Genomic DNA, 17,090 nt, shown 5'->3' with positions numbered 1-17,090 from the left:
CTTTCCCTCCATCTCTCCCTGCTGAGTGGAAGTGGGTCTCTCTTCTGCCTCCCACTAGTGGCCGACACTCCTTCCTTGGGCGGTGACAAACTGGAGTGTGCCCTTTGCAGGTGCCTCCAGAACAGTGGTGGTTAAGCGTTGTGGGTCCCAGCCCCTCTGGACACAGGTGTGGCATACCTGGCACTCTGCCATGCATGGGTCACTCCCCAGGGTATGGAAGTATTTCCAGGTGGCAGAGTGGGACCATGTCCCCATGCCCATGGTTGGAGTAGGTAGGAGGCACAGTTGCTTCCTGGCATTGGGTTGGGGAGTGCTAGATGGAGGCATACTGATGGAAGTAGAAGCAGCAGGGGGTTGGAATCTTGGGATGTGGAAGGGGAGGAAGCATCACCACCACCACCCTCCAAGTCACTGCTGCCATGATCCTGCCTTTCAAACAGAGTTTTGTGCTGCAGCTTAGGCAGCAGCACTGAAAACTCTCGAGCAGCAGTTGAGAGTCACATGGTTGAAGCAGGGGAAGTGGGCTCTGAGACCCCCAATGATGTGCTGGGAGCATCCTCCACTGGGGGGGAGGCTGTGCTCGTCACCCATGACCACTTGGTACAGGGGAAAGTGATGGCATCTTCCCGCAGCCACGAGCATGGCCTCTTTCACCCCCTCTCATGGTGCCAAATACCTGACCAAGCAAGCACCTAACCCAAATGCAACCCAGGTGGGTCAGTTGCCAGAGAGGCAAACAGGCAGGCAGGCAGGGCAGCAGACTCTTCTTTGGGAGACTCAGAGACATCAGAATCATGGCCACTCATCAGAGGACTATGCTCTCTATTTGTTTTAGTATCCTTTTTTCTGCTTTTATTAGGAATAGACTCCTCCAGTTCACTGGACAGGTGTCTTTTGTTTCCTAATGTGCTCACAGAAGATCCCTCTGCTGCACTAGCTGCACTCTGGGACTCTTGCCACAAAGCTCTAAATTCTTTTTTCATCTCTAGTTTGATCCAAGATAGTAGATTAGCTTGGGAGTCATCCCCAGCAGAGGTTCCAGTGTGAGAGGCTGTGGACTTAGGGGAATCAGCCAGATCAAAGGTGCAAGTGGCCTCCTGCAATCCCTGGCCACAAGACGTCCCTGCCTTTTCAGCCATTTTGTGAAAAATCTGAAAGTGAAAGTGGGCAGGATCACTCAAAATGGCCGTTTCCCGCCATTATTAAGTCCCCACAAGAAGGGTGCTTTCCCTTTCCCTCTGAACGTGCTAGTCCCTAGGAAAGGAGTTCCTTAGTTGAGGGGGGGGAAGGGGAATGGGAGGGAGGACATAGGATCCAGCCCCAACCAAAAAGAAAGACCCCCAGAAAAAAACATATGAAGCACCAACAGAGAGGGGGGGAGGGTTCTTCACAGAGAATGGTTACATCTCAGACCTCCCCCCCCGAACTCACATTCTCCCGACTCCACAGGTCTCCCCCAATAGTAAACTACAATGGGGACGAAGGGAACCAGGCAAAGAGAGGGGAAACAAGGGGGTGTTAAAAACGCCATCCTCCTGTAGTTCCCCTGTCCCCAGGAGTGATTTTACCGCGTTCTGAAGCGACCGGTTCCTCCTTCCTGCTTCCCCCGACGTCCTCTGCAGCGCGGGGAAAAAACAGAGGGACACCAATCGTCTTATCGTCTGCCTGGGACTCTCCAGCAGCACTGCGTCTGTCCCTCCAGGCTAGACAGAGCCTCTACCGTCGCCCTCTGGAGCCTCTACCGTCGCCCTCTGGAGTTCTCTGCCACCAGCAGCCTCCAGGAAGAAGCTTAACCAGTCCCCTCGGGCTGGAAGCCAGGCACGGGAGACGTTGCAGCGGCGCTGTTCTCCGGGGCTCTCGCACGTCCACGTCTGCCACGCCCCGCGGGGGCCCGGGCCGCGGGGGGGGGGGGGGATCAGGCTAGAAAGGTCTTCTACCTGCTCCTTCCCCTTCTTTCTTCAAATTCCTGTGACTAGTGTGCTCCACAGAGCACAGTCTGCAGCTTCCTGCTCTGAAGGCAGGGACGGATAGACTGGGATGCAGGAGCACAAGCCCCTCCCCTCCGTGACCAAAAGAGTCTGCCGGCCCCACCTACGGAGGAGAGGAGCTGTTACCCAGGAGTAAGGAGTCTGGAGGACTGCCCCACTCCTGTACCACTGGAGAAAAAGTGACTAGCCTAAGTAAGCTTCATTGCTGATTAGGGATTTCAACCTTTTTTTTTTTTAGTTTTTTATTAAAAAGAGCAAAACAGCATAACAGCATTTTCATACATGTTATAAAAGCCTATCGTTACAGTAAGTGATAAACCAAACAAAAGCTTATAAACACAACTGAAACCAGCAAGTCTACACAATAATAACCTTTATTGCTACCCTCTAGCCTACATACTAGTGAATGATGCAATAAAACCAGCTTCTAGAATGGTGATCGAGCTAATGTACTGTCTCCTATGAGCTTGGTTAGAAATAAAACTAAAAGTGTATCCAGAGGACATAAGCGGCCTTTGAAGGAAGTATGTTCTTTTCTGACATATACTGAAGCACCCTAGACCAAACTGCAACAAACCACTCATATGCCTTTGATGTATCTGCTGCTGTAACTTGAGTGATCTGTGTCAGCTTATCTAAAATAAATAGATCCCAGGTTTTGTCATACCATGTTTGTATCAGATTTGAACCTTAATCCAGTTCTAATCCAACACACTGAATAATACACTGACTCTGTAAACAAACACTAAATGTTAACAGAAAGGGTCATAGTATAGCTGCCCTCACCCACAGACTCTACTATGCTTAGTATTAGGCCCTTACCTATCCCCATAAATATGAAGAGGTAGTCACTTGAAAATGTACAGCTCCGCCATCATGTTTGCTTTAGCTCTTGTTTTCACTAAAGTAATGTACCAGTTTTCTTTACCTACTATGGTTAACGGGAGCTGTGGAGAGGATATCTATAAGGGAAATCACATGGGGGAAGCAACTAAGACCTCTCCTGTCTGAGCACTATGGATATTATCCCCACATACAACTGAAGGAAAAATTAAAAATGTTAAGATCTCGTCGCCTTATCAGAGATCTTTCGCATCAAATCTGGTTTGGCCCTAAATCTCCCTATCATGCTACTGATTGTGGTACACACCACTTGAGAGAGGACAGCAGATATTGCCTAATGTCAGCGGGCATTAGCGTATGTCCTCTCCCCTTGTCTGTAGCATTGCTTTCGGTCATAGAGAGGCATCCTCTTCATATATGATGAGACACTCCCCCTGAACTCTAAGCCAGATTTTAGGTCATATCCTAAATTTTCCAAATATTATCAGCTACTATTGGTTGGTTGGGTTGGGTTGGGTTGGTTGGTTAGTTTTCAACAATTCAGGTTTTGATCTGTGGAGTGAATGGATGGATATAGATGTTGCTTTTACAAATTGAAACAGTTTGTGCCTTCCTTTTTGTTTGTTGGTGGTGGTTCACAGATAACGTTTATGTTCTTTTACAGTGCTGCCTCTCTTGTTGCTGATGTGTCGTGCTGGGTCAGGTGCTACGAAAGGTTTTGCAGCAATACCCGATAACAGCGAAGAAATGTTGCGTAACTGGAACAATGAAGGGGCAGCTCCTGAAAACAAGGTTTCTTTTTTATATCTTCATTTTGTATTTGGTGCCTTGGGGTTTCAACCTTTAGACAGAGGCCACATGACGGAATGTTGCTCTACACACATTTTCCATACAGTAAATTTTCATATTAGATAGAACTATTCTACTCTTTTTCTTCGGTTGATTGTATGTGTCAAAATATGTTACATGCTGGAGCACTCCATCACATAAACCCCCCACTTCCAGTGTGAAGTGGTACAGTCCAGATTATAATCCCCACACCACCTCTGCATGTGTTGTTCATTGAAAAAAGGACCTTATTTCCTAAGAAAAAGTAGCTATTTATAAAGTATTTTTTCCAATGCAACTAAACTGAAGGGTATGGGAAGAAAGACTGCATAAAAGCTGTGCTTCCCTAGCAGTCGTTCTTGGGTTGTGGGAAGCAACTGGGTTCTGAGCCCTTCTGAACAGACCTTGGGAGCAGTACATCTAACTGAATCGTTGGGTCTTTGTTCTAGTATTACATATCCTCTTATAGATTTTTATAACAAAGCTGTTCTGACTTTTCTCCCAGTGCCATAGCACATAAAATATCTCATAATGAGTCAGGTTAGCCCTAGTCACTTCCACCCAATCCAATCTGCTGTGCTGTTTAGTAACTGAACTGAATTCTATTTATGGTTTAATTCCTGTCTGTGGTGTTAGGCATTCCTAAACCTCATCGCTCCCCCTGCGTTGGACAACTCTGCCTCAAGTATGGGAGTTGGAGCAGCAGCTGTGGGTGTAGGAGCAGCAGCTACTCAGGGTGGTGGCTCTTCTTCTATGATGAAAGAACATTACAACAGCATGAAAGTGACCGATGGGCGATGGGAAGAGCAAAGAGCTCTTCTGTCCGGTGCAGGTTATGGAGGCATGGAATCAGGGGGTGCATCAGCCATGGCAGCTGGAGGAGGCATGGCAGCCAGAGGTACCATGGTAATGGGTTCTGGAGGAATGATGGGTGCTGGAGGGACTATGGCCATGGAAACTGGAGGAGCCGTGAACGAAGACTTCTTAAGGAGTTACTTCAATGATGTAAGATTCCTGTTTCTTGTAGGATTTCACTGTTTTAATTGACCTTTTTCTTCTCTTTTGTTTGCGTGTTGTAAGACAAAGTGATAGAAAAGTTACCTGTTGACTGAAGTGGGTTGAAGGGACCATATCAGTCCATTTTCTTTTATCTACACTGGCTCTCAGGTTGCTTCTGGGTCCAATTCAAGGTGCTGGTGTTGACCTTTCGGCCCTGTACGGGCTTAAGGACCACTTTCTCTGATACAAACGTACCCATCACTCTGATCATCTTTGGAGGCCGTCCTTTGGGTGCCCCTACCATTTGCAGATAGGCAGGTGACAATCCAAGAAAGGGCTTTCTCAGTCATGACATCAGAACTTTGGAACTCCCTCAGTAAGGAGATTAATCTGTCTCCCTCTCTCATTGTCTACTGCCAGCGGTTGAAGACTTTTTGTTTTGTTCGGCATACAAGCAGTAACTGTTATTGACCCTCCATCCTTATTGTGTGACTATGTGTGTTTATATGTTTTTATTGAATTGTTTATTTTATATATACTTTATTTTAAATTGCTTTAATGTTTTGATGTGTGCTGCCTCGAGGACCATATTTGGGTGGAAAGGTGGCATAGAAATGTTTTAAATAAATAATAAAATAAATACCTTGCTGGATGAGACAAAGTGGTTGTATAGGTTTCTGCCCCTCAAGCCTGTCCAGGAATGTGTGAAATGGCAAAATCCACTTGCAAACAGTCACTGAAGTGGATTGAAACTGCATTATTTAGCATGTCTGAAACAGCCCCTTAAGGTCTCCTAGCGTAGCATTCCAATTCCTACCATGGATCGCTGAATTGTTTTGCGAATTTACAAAACAACAGGAAGATGCTGGCCATTCCTTAATCAGAGGTTCACTGCCTCTGAACATGGGTGTTCCATCCAGCGTTGATGATGTCTGGTAGCTCTTTGTAGACCCATCTGTCAGGAATTTGCCCAGCCTCCTTTTAAAAGTGGTTCGTGCATAATTACCAGTACAGTGTCCATGTTCCAAAAGTGTCCAGGGTACAGTCCAGTTAGGTGCCAAAGGAACAATCCCATCTTTGCACGCCATGTGCTCAGCTCACCAAGCAATCCTTTGTTCTCCAACAGACCACATGTCCAGGTGCAATAAACAAGCAGACCTCACTACCAGGAACAGAGAGCAAGAACACAAGAGCAGAGAGAGAGAGAGTCTCTCTCATTGGGTCTGAACAGATATAGCCCAATTTCAGTCCCAAATTATCCCTGGCCAGGAGCCAATAGGGAGTGGAATGGGGTATGTCCAAATCTTAGTTGTCATAGCAACGTGAGGTGATAGGCTGGGGGTTTGGGAACACCCTCCGCAGTCAGGTGACCCCAACTCCAGCCTCCCCATTGCCTATGTGCCTTCTTGCATGAGGCCTGCCTCCCCCCTTAGAGGTGTGAAGGAATGTGGTTTATGGCATGGCTATCAAGGCCATCTGGGCCTCACCATTTGGCTGGTAACAGGAAATAAGGCATGTCATCAGAATGCAATCACAGGAGAAGGCATGAAGCTTTTAGAAATCAATATTTCTATACAGTGGTGCTTTCAATGCACTTTGCGACTGGATTTTACTGTGTGAAATGGCAAAATCCACTTGCAAACAGTCACTGAAGTGGATTGAAACTGCATTATTTAGCATGTGTGAAAGGGCCCCTTAAGGTCTCCTAGCGTAGCATTCCAATTCCTACCATGGATCGCTGAATTGTTTTGCGAATTTACAAAACGGACAGGAAGATGCTGGCCATTCCTTAATCAGAGGTTCACTGCCTCTGAACATGGGTGTTCCATCTAGAGTTGATGATGTCTGGTAGCTCTTTGTTAGACCCATCTGTCAGGAATTTGCCCAGTCTCCTTTTAAAAGTGGTTCATGACAATTCTACTTTCACAAGGAAGCTAACACAAAAGGCGTCCTCAGTTTCATGGTTTTTCTTTGTTGGCCAGGATTACATTTTATGAATAATCATTTCAATCCATGCTGGTTCTAATCTGTATAGCGTTAACAGATTTCTTTTTTGTTTGTTAAGATTTAAGCAAAGTATGAAATAATTAATAAGGACTAAGTGACAAATAAGGTAAAGGTAAAGGTTCCCTTGCTCGAAAGCCAGTCGAATCCGACTCTAGGGTTGCGGTGCTCATCTCCGTTTCAAAGCCGAAGAGCCAGCGCTGTCCGAAGACGTTTCCGTGGTCATGTGGCCGGCATGACTAAACACCAAGGTGCACGGAACGCTGTTACCTTCCCACCGAAGTGGTACCTATTTATCTACTTGCAATTTCTTGCTTTCGAACTGCTAGGTTGGCAGGAGCTGGAACTAGAGACAGGAGCTCACCCCGTCTTGCCTCACCTGGGTCTTGAACTGCTGAACTACTGACCTTCTACAGCCTGCAGTTCAGCGTCTTAACCACTTGAGCCACCGTGGCTCCAAGTGACAAATAAACAGGGGTGCTAATAAATAGGAAGCTGGAGTATGGCAGAATAAAAATTGGGTTTTGGATGTATTGCACTGGAATCCTGCTGCCAAGTTGTGATCCTTGGATTGAAATCTAAGACAAAGCCATGCTCCAGGATGACTCCAGAGTTAAAAATAGTAGAGGACTGAATCCTAAGGTGTTTGTTTGAACAGTAATGCACTTTTAAAGGATGTGTGCAACACTGACGCTTGCTTTAATGAAATAAAATTATAATCTCCCTAATGTGGATTTTCACCATTACTGCTTGTTTCCCCTCATTTAGAAATATGTTGCTTTCGCTGATGAAGATGAAGGTCAGCTTGTAAAAGACTGCCTGTTAGTTTACTCTCAGGAGGAGGAAGGAGGATCTACTCATGGCTCTGTTGGCTGCTGCAGCTTTATTGAAGATGATTTTGATGACCATTTCCTGGATGATTTAGGAGATAAATTTAAGACTCTAGCTGAAATCTGTGTGGGCAAACGCATGGGAACAGTAGCCAAGCAGCACAGTTCTCAAGTCCTGAAAGACACAGTGGATGAATTGGATGTGCATGGCTTGAGTTCAAAGCACAACTATTCTTCAGGATCCAGCTACCAACTACCTGAAACTACAAAAGATTTTGGTGCAGAGATTGTAACGGAAGAATTAGTAACTGAGACAGCTTTTGCATCTAGGGCCGGCCTCCAGCCAGCGAAGCCTATACCTGACCCCATGGTAAGCAGCAGTGTTGTTGTGACAGAAACGTCTTATGGGGCAACACCCTCCACAGTGATCCTAGACCCTCAGTTGAATGAAAATGTTGTTGTGACAGAGAGGGTGCTTGCTCCTGCTTCCAGCTTGCAGGAAATGTTAGAAATACCTCATGGAGTATTTCAGGACCTCCCAGATTCAAAGTATGTTGTAGTGAGAGAAAGGGAGAGGGTCCTTGTGCCTAGTTCTAACCTGCAGGCCTCCTTAAGCATCCCCAATTTATCAGAAGGACAAAACGTGGTAGTAACTTCATCCTCCCCTGGTTGGCAGGCTGCAGGCATGCGAACCATGACAGAACCAACTATATATTCTGGCACTGATAGGCAAGAACATGTCTTGATCTCAGATCCTGTTTTTCACCAAGCCAGCACAGAGGAAGTCTTTCCCCCTGGTTCTTCTTTGAACAAGTCCTCAAGGCTCACAAAATACAGCTCTGTGCAATATACACGCTCCTAAGTGCTGTATTTTTCATCTTTCGCTTTGTAGATAAAGTTGACATTGAAAAAAGTAGTGGTTTGTTTTTCTCAAGGCCTGAATAGGTTTTTTTAGTCTTCCCACAGTACTCTCTCAAAAAGAACACATCAGGAACTACTGCAAGTGGCTACTGATGTTGCATACACGAAAATAACTGTATTAATAAAAATGAGACACACCTCTTAATGTAGGTGCATAGCTATATACATTTTAGGATCTACAGGCTTGCCTATGCAGCACACTTTAAATAGCTGTTTCTCACTAATTTGTAGTGTGATCCTAAACATGTTGACTCAGAATTAAGTTACAATGAGTTTATATGATTTATTCCTTAGTGTGTTTAAGATTACTTTTGCTGTTGCCAAAGTACTTGAATTTTAATTTAGTGGGCATATTGCCTTCAAAGTTGAATTGTCTTAACTGTCAAAACAATCTGGTTTCACTGACTAGTTGATCAGGCTGCTTGATAGGAATAAGAAGCATGAGTGTCTGTTAGTATATCAAGTGTATCACCACTTCTAGGCTACAGGTTTTTACACATTTAGAAGCAAACATACATGTAAAAATAGGTGGACTGAAAAAAGGAATTTGGTTCAGTCTTGTTTCCATATCCTTTTACCAGTCACTAAGACAAGCCCCAGTATTTTGCAGACACCCCCAGAGCCATCAGTTAATGTGGATCCCCTAGTTTTGCAGATTGATTGCTTTGAGGGGGAAGCATGATAGGCCACGGCAGAGATTTCTACCAGGAAGTACAAGTATCTGCATGAACATCACACCTTCCATACATTCACCTTCTTTGCCTCCTAGTTGGCAAATGGAGGGTCGGCTTATCCTCTGTGCAGATAGATTTGGCTAGTGGAAGCACCCGGGAGGTGGGGTTTGATGATCCTTAGTACACATCACATAAACCATTGCAAAGAATAATGAAGATTATTCATTTATCTTGCCCAGTACTAGCTGCTGTCCAAGAAACACTCAAACTGTGAGATTAGTTTAATATTATAACCAACTAAAGTTTTTCCAAGCACTATTTATATAGGGAAGAACTAGGAAGAACAAGCAAGTTTTTTTGATAGATAAGATACCATACTGTTTCTTTAAGATGTAGGTCTGGCATTCTGTTGGGAACTACGAACGTTCGTATTTAGTGACCAAAACCTCCAATAATGAGCCCTGATTTTAAAACTCCACATGAGCTCTAATGTATGCAGGGAATATCCCTGTTGCCCCAGTCATATCAGCAAAGACAGCTGATCTATGCATATTTGTGCATTTGTATCAGCTTCATTCTGTGCATGCAAAAAAACCCCACCTATAAGTATACATACAGCTCTGAAATAAAGAGGACTGCTTTTTGGAAAGGATACAATCATGCAGTAGATTGTAAATTTTTGTAGAGAGGTGGTGCAGCGGATGCATCGTTGGATCTAGAACCCAGCTGGTGCAAGGGATGCAGTATTGGAGATGGACCAGGGAGACCTGTCTTTAGGTTCCCACTTAGCCACCAAAATGTGTTGGGTGCCCTTAGTCAGTTGCTCTCTTCACATATGTATAATTATATGCAGGTATACTTGAGAAAAGCAAAAAAAAAAAAAAAGAAAGATGAAGTGTTGATCATGGTAAACATGATAAAATACATGCCTCTGAATAACTTTTTTCTTAAAAAAAAATAGGACTTAAGCGCCCCCCTCCCCCCCCAGGTTTACTGTTTTTAATACATGTTTTCATCTACTAAATGCCACACTGGGGTTAGTGATCAATAGGGGAATAATATATTACTTGTTTTCCTACTCAACCAGAATAAGCAAGTACTTTTTATTGCCTGCTTCTTCTCTCATGGTAGGCATGGATTTCTGTATATCCAGCTTTGTAATATTTTCTTATATAACTGGACTTGTTTTTGTGCTATTGTCATACATAGGGCAGGGCTGTGCTATACTTTTGTAAAATTTGAAATAAAGGGGGGAAATTAAAAGCATGGTGTGAGTTTGTTTTTCAGAAAATGCAGCCATCTGAAAATTCAGACCACCATCAAAATGATAGGGCATGCCATTACCAGTAGCTGATGGAAAACGATGCAAAGGAACACGCAGTCTTATTCTGTACATGATTACTTAGGGAGTTCATTGAGATGATGATTGCCACATAAATGCAGAGGATTGCAGCATTAGCAAATGCATCATCTGTAATTTGTTTGCAGTATTTTATGTTTAAAGCAGCAGATGTGAAGTGACATATTTTACAGGGGAACAGGCTGCATTAATCATTTAGTTAATGGTGGATGAATGTGTTAAAATAGGGGCCTAATTCTCACTGAGATAGGAAACCTTTGTCTGTACTGTACACTTCACACTAAAAGAGGGGGCATATATGACTGAATGTTTTTACATATGAAACAGTTCTACCACAGAAAAGAAAATGTCAGGGGGGAAAGTTCTAACTGTCCTAACTGGCACACCAGGTTTTCATTTTAATGTAAATGAGATCTCCTTGTATGGAGAAGCATTCAATCATGTTAGCCTCCACCTGCAGTTTGGAGCTGGGAGTACTCAGTGAGAACTGAGCCATAATTGAAGCTTGATTCCCTCAGTCATAGCAGTATCTCACTGCAGCTGTATCTATATTATGTGGATACCATTCCTGTAGTATACAAGGGTGCCTGACACATTCATTCACAGTATTCTTCTCTCTCCTATATAATAATTCTGTTTTGGAGTAGCAACGTTCGATGCACTCCCAAATCAATTGGCTGACTGAACTGCCACTCAGTAGCTGTCCAGTTTTCCACTGGCTGCGCTGCCTGAGTCCTGTCCACACACATACCACCCAGCCTCTCGGCCTCAGTGTGCTGGGAGGCGACAGATGGGCCAGAGACTCCAGTGGGTGAATGGTCATGAGGCAGAGCCCTCTCATTGTGGCACCGCGGCCGTCGGGGGCGGCCAGGAAGGCACTGACGAGGCGTTCTGCTGGCCCTTGACCCTGGGGTCTGGGTAGGGGGGAGAAAGCAGATTGCCAGCATAGTCTTCTCAGGGCTGCCGCGGGCGGCAGAGCCGAGTGGCCAGGAAGGCACTGGTGGGATGTTCCGCTGTCCCTCAGACCCGGGGTCTGGGGAGGGGGGAGAAAGCAGATTACCAGCATAGCCTTCTTGGGGTGGAGGTGGCCGCGGGTGGCGGGGCCAGCCGGGAAGGCACTGGCAGGGCGTTCTGCTGGCCCTCGGACCCGGGGTTTGGGGAAGGGGGCGAAAGCACGCTGCCATCGTGTCCTAGGGGCACGGGCGGTGGAGGCGGGGGCTGCCAGAGGAGCCAGGGGACCGGACAGCCGGGAAGGCAATGGGGGGGGGCGTTCTGCTGGCCCTCAGCCTCAGAGTCTGGGGAGGGGGGGGAGAAGGCAGATTGTCATCATATCCCTCTAGAGCTCATTGTATTGCTTCTACAACGGGCTTTGCGGCTAGTAAGATGTATCAACTGTGGTTCAGCATGAATTTAGGCTTGCTCAGCCCCATTCAGTTCCACTGGAACTGAAGTTTGGTTCACTGTGTATTCAGTTGTGGTTGGCACGAACATTTCTAAAGAAAGTGGAATAATTGTATATTTGAACACTGAGAAGGAAAACAGAAACTGCGTACTAACACTGCTTAGAGATCAAAGGATACTGCATGCAGCGTGTGCATGTCAAGCATACTGAGTCAGTACCCTTAATATTCACAAGACCCTTCTGGCTGGAGATACCCAGTTGGCCAAGGAGGAGCCAAAGTTACATAGAATCAACCCCCTGGAATGCCATCCCCCTAACCATCTTAGCACAAAAGTTGCTGACATTTTAGTGCATTCTCCCATATATTTACCAACTTTTTAAAAGGGCCTTCTGTGATGGTTTTAGCATGTCCCACTGCATACTGCTTTATGCAGTCCTGTGCTTTTTATAAACTACAAGTGTCCAAAGAATACACGAGACTCTTATCAGCCAGGATAGCTTGGTTCCAGATGCTTCATGAATGAGGAGTAATAGAGCAGCTCTCAGAATTTATATTGACTAAGAGGAAAGCAGATGAGCCCAAGGCAGAGCAGTGCTATTTAAGGACCCCTGATCAGTGCCTGTAAATTTCAGTTCCATTTCAAATCTCAATCATAAAAACATACTTTCTGCTTTGTGCCACTAGGTGGCATAATCACATTTGCCAAAGTAATGGTTGCAAGTGTCCTCAGACACAGGCTTGTGTTTAAGAGTGTTTACAATACATAACAAGGGGTTTTTTCCTCCCAAGGGGGTGGGGTGGGGGATGAAAATTTATTTTAAACCAACAAAATTGATAGGTCCATGCTAGGTTGGAAAGGAGCTGTCCCTCAAAGTGAATAATGTCTCTGAAGCAAGCAAAGCTTTTATTTATATTTTATATAAACATATCTTACCTTTCCTTGTGGTTCAATGTGGCTTACAATAATAGTTAAAAATATCCCCAGAAAATACCCCCAGCAAAAACCAAAACAGCAAACCCCAAACCCCCCCCCCAAAAAAAAATTCCTGCCACTCAACCCCCCCCCCCAAAAGCCCCGACAAACAGGCAGGCCTTTGAAGCACCTCCTGCATATCTTCTAGGATTCCCCCCACCCACCCACCATCTCTTCAGGGAGCTCATTCCACAGAGCCACAATGGGAAAGGCCTGGAATCTGACTGATGCTAGATGGGCCACCCTAAATGGTGGGACAGCCAAAAGACCTCTGTCTGACACCTGTTGGATAAATTCTGCAGCAGGATCATCCATCACTGACAATCTTCCTCCACTACTCTCATGCTCTTTCATGAATTTAATTATGTTTCATTTTTAAAAATCAGAGCTGTTAATACAATTGCACGGTACTGGTATTAAAAAAAAACCTAGTTCCTTGTAACAATGCTCAGTTTTGGCAAATATTTATTTTTCATTTATCTGATCAGGGCTGGGGAGAGAGAGACTGGGGTACAGAGTTCTGGGCATGTACATTCCCTGGGGGCTTCGGGAACCCAGCAAGGTGATGGTGGAGGAGTAACTGGGTTGCCCTTACCCATAACTGTTGTTCACTGAGTGGTCTTCTGTTGCAGGCACACATTGGGACTGCACAAGCCAGCCAAGTTCTAAAGCCTTCTAGTGTTTTCAGTAATGTAAGAAGTGCTTCCCTCTCCCCTGGCTTGTACTGGAGTTTCCCGCCCAAACCATTGTGTGATTGGGAGAGGGAGAATGCTCCTTCGGTCAGCTAGGCCTTCACTGCCCAGGAGCACCAAGGAAGCATAAAGGAGAGAACCCACAGCAAGGGAAGGAGGGAGGGAGTCTGGGCCTGCACAGAAGGACACATCATGAAAACAGTTATGGTTAAATGCAATCCTGTGCAATCCAACATTGGGAGATTAGCAAACTCATTTACCTAGTAGGCAGGTGTGGAGCTGTCAGATGAAGAGACTATGAAGGCCCACTCTCCCATCTGCCGCTTCACTCCTAGAATGAAGCTGGAGGCCAGTGACACTCTGAGAAGGGCAGTGGTGAAATGTGCAGGAACCTACAATGGACATGGGACACCTGTGAAACATGCCGTAACGTGCAAAGTATCCCCTTGCTAACACAGAGCAAACACATGTATTTAAGGTATTTTAATATACTTGGGATCTTTAGCCTGGGTATACTAAGGTCCAGATCCAGATCAACACTCAAAAAAAATGAAGGGGGAAAAGACACTTAAACAAATGGGGGGGGATGTTATAAACAGAAAAAGAGCCCAAATTAATCTAGACAATGTAGAAAATTACAGAAAGGGGGAAAAGCAATGCAGTAAATGACACACACACACCTTTCCCTAGGAGAACTGCCTACCTATTGGGCAATAAAACTAAGAGGGAGGAAACAAGACCTACGAGCCTGCTCCTGGAGAGAAAGGGTGTGTGTGTCCTCAGTGGCAATGATGTAGTGTCAGGATGAAAATGACTGGGCAGGGGAAGGAGAGGTGGCGACAAGTCCATGAAGCACAGCAGCAAGAGGCCAACCTAGAGGCCGGATAACAGGATGTGTCCCAAAGTGGTTGCAAAAGTTGGGTCTGAAGGAAGAACTTTTTATACCCTTTTGCCTGGGATGAGGAGGGGAAGAGGTGTTGGCTTCGGAATGTGAGGGCAATAAAAATGCAATCTTTCCAAGATGTGCAAGCCTGAAAAGAAATTCTTTTGTCTATATGGAAGAGGGGAGGTTTCTCCTTTTGCATGTCATTTAGATATGGGTGAAATTGGTGGACTCAGCCAGTTGCTTATTGTTTTGGAAATCTGGGTCATTTTTTTTGTTGTTCAGTTACACAGTCGAGTCCAACTCTTTGTAACCCCATGGACCACATCACGCCAGGCCCTCCTGTCTTCTGTCGTGCTTCAGAGTTTGCTTAACTTCATGTTCGTTGCATCGATAACATTGTCTAACCATCTCATCCTTTGCCGTCCCCTTCTTCTTTGACCTTCAAACTTTCCCAGCATCAGGGTCTTCTCCAGTGAGCGCTCCCATCTCATTTGGTGGCCAAAGTATTTGAGCTTCATTTTCATTATCTGGCCTTCCAGGGAACAGTCAGGATTGATTTCTTTTAGGATTGACTGATTAGATCTCCTTAGCTGAGATCCAATTATCTGGGAGGAGGTTCCAATGTCCTTGGGGGTTTTTGCATTACTGATAGAGGAGCTGCCCTGCATTCCTTTCCTCCATCGGTATGACTTTTGATTTCAGTTTGATTCATGCTCCTATCAGTCCTAGGCCCCCACACTGAGGTGTACATGTGCTCAGATAAGAGGGAACAAGCCATACCAAAAATGGGGTTCCCCAAGGGGGTGTGGGACTCAGGGATATCACCTACTGCTTCCCCCCGCCCCCAGTGGAGCCACAGTAATTTTGGGCAAGTCATACATTCTCAGCCTAGCCTACCTCATAGGGTTGTTGAGAGAATAAAATGAAGGCAAAAACAATGTAAGCTGCTTTAAGTCCCTATAGTGGAGAAAGATGGGGTATAAATGAAGTAAATAAATTAATGAATGCCATCTGTCTGAATCACCTTGGCCAGCCTTTTCTTGTCATCTGGGAGGGAGTCCCGGAAACTTGAGTCCTTCCAGTGGAAGCATTTGGTATTGTCCCGGTATTGCTTGATAGATGGCTATCTGCTACACCAAAGCCAAGGAGGAATACAGCTTCCTACCCAGGCCATCTAGGTTGTGTCCCTCCTGACTGGAAGAGCAGAGAGGGAACCAGACCATTCCCTAACCACATCACTTTCCCAGCTAAAGAGTTGGGGACAGGATGCAGAGGAAGGTAAGTCAGATCCAGATTCTGATTGGGAATGAAAGTCGTCTTCAGAGTCCAAATCAGAGAGGGGCTGGAGTGATGGAGAGTTTTTGATGGCTATGATGTTGCCTCTCAGAAGTCTGTGCCAAGAGTGTGGATTCAGCTTCACAAATCACAGAGGAGCAGGAAACCATGGAACCAATTTGTCAGATCAACTGCACTTGAAATCGTAAGCTGGGGCAAGGTATGGAACATGTGAGCCTGCTTCGGTGGGGAGGGCAGGGAATAAATCAGACAAACAAATAAATAAATTGAACATAAAGAAAAGAGCCCCAGTAATAGGAAACAGATGTACATCCCTGTGCAGGTAGAGTGCTGTATATCATGGGACATTCTGAAATGTTTCCAGCCAGTAATTGTATCTTGATCTCACTCTCTAAAGGATGGGACAGCCAAGGCTGCCCAGACAAGGGGAGGGATATGATGGCAGAGGTGTAGCGCCTCTGAAGCTCTGTGCCAAATGCTCCTTGCTGGAGGGTGGGACTGAAGTTATTGTCATCTGAACAGGTGAGCCGGTCTTCTTTAACTTGCATTTAAACGTAGACCTTGACTTTTTGGTAGTGGCTCTGAGAGGCTCCTGGGAACTGAAGTTGCCGTCCCTGGAGACAGCCAACCTGTCATTTCCAGCACTGGAACTCATGGTTCTGAACCTACTGAAAGAGTCCAGGGTGGATTTCCTAATCTGGTGGATGCTTAAGATGAGGGAGCTTTAGAGGCTGACAAAGACTTCTCCTATAAGGCATCTGTGATTCTATCAAGCACTTGTCAGGGGTGCTCTAGGCTAATCCTGCATTGAGCAGAGGGTTGGACTAGACGACCTGTATGGCCCCTTCCAACACCGTGATTCTATGGTTCTATCAGGTACAAAGCTGTGTTTCTGTGACTTTTGACACAAACTGCTGACCAGCTAGACAAGCAACCACATTGTTTCTCTCACCCAGACATAAGGCACACAAGTATGATAATTTATCTGGGCCATTAACGGTCAACACATTTTTTCACTTCTTTCCTTTTCAAAAGAATCTCAACAAATACTGTTTTTTAAATGAACAAGTGGCTGTAAAGACAAAGTTCACTCCACAGCAGCAAATAAAGAACTGAGGGAAAAAGCACTTCCCCTGTCCAGGTCCTGTGCTGGATTGGACAGGAAATTCCAGCACAAGAGTGCTCCTCATTCCATTAAAAGTCTAGAAAGCTCTTGAACTTTCCTCTCCATGGCTGGCCTGTTCCTGCACAGTCCCAGTGTGAGACTGCACAATGATGAAGGCAGCAGTCTACTTACAATCAAGGATCTTGAGTATGTACTTTGTAACAATGAAGAAACATGGGGAATCTTTGTGTAGGGACCTATGGTAGTTCTCAGCAGCCCCAGTAGTGT

General features: G+C 45.4%; 1 protein-coding gene across 1 annotated transcript in view; it reads left to right on the top strand.

Annotated features, from left to right (window-relative positions):
* DSG2 (desmoglein 2) overlaps positions 1-8,596 on the top strand; it is a 47,159-nt gene extending 38,563 nt beyond the window's left edge. Inside the window, exons 13-15 of the mRNA XM_015414556.1 lie at positions 3,496-3,623; positions 4,296-4,664; positions 7,431-8,596. Of these exons, the coding sequence (XP_015270042.1) occupies positions 3,496-3,623; positions 4,296-4,664; positions 7,431-8,354 (1,421 nt within the window). The 3' untranslated portion in view covers positions 8,355-8,596. The remainder of the gene's footprint in view (positions 1-3,495; positions 3,624-4,295; positions 4,665-7,430) is intronic.
* The last annotated feature ends 8,494 nt before the right edge of the window (positions 8,597-17,090 follow it).

This window comes from Gekko japonicus, unplaced genomic scaffold (genome assembly GCF_001447785.1).
Source record: "Gekko japonicus isolate JY-2015 unplaced genomic scaffold, Gekko_japonicus_V1.1 scaffold559, whole genome shotgun sequence".
In the NCBI taxonomy this organism is placed as follows: Eukaryota; Metazoa; Chordata; class Lepidosauria; order Squamata; family Gekkonidae; genus Gekko; species Gekko japonicus.
The sequence above is the reverse complement of the archived record's forward strand: the minus strand, read 5'-3'. Positions and strand labels throughout refer to the sequence as shown.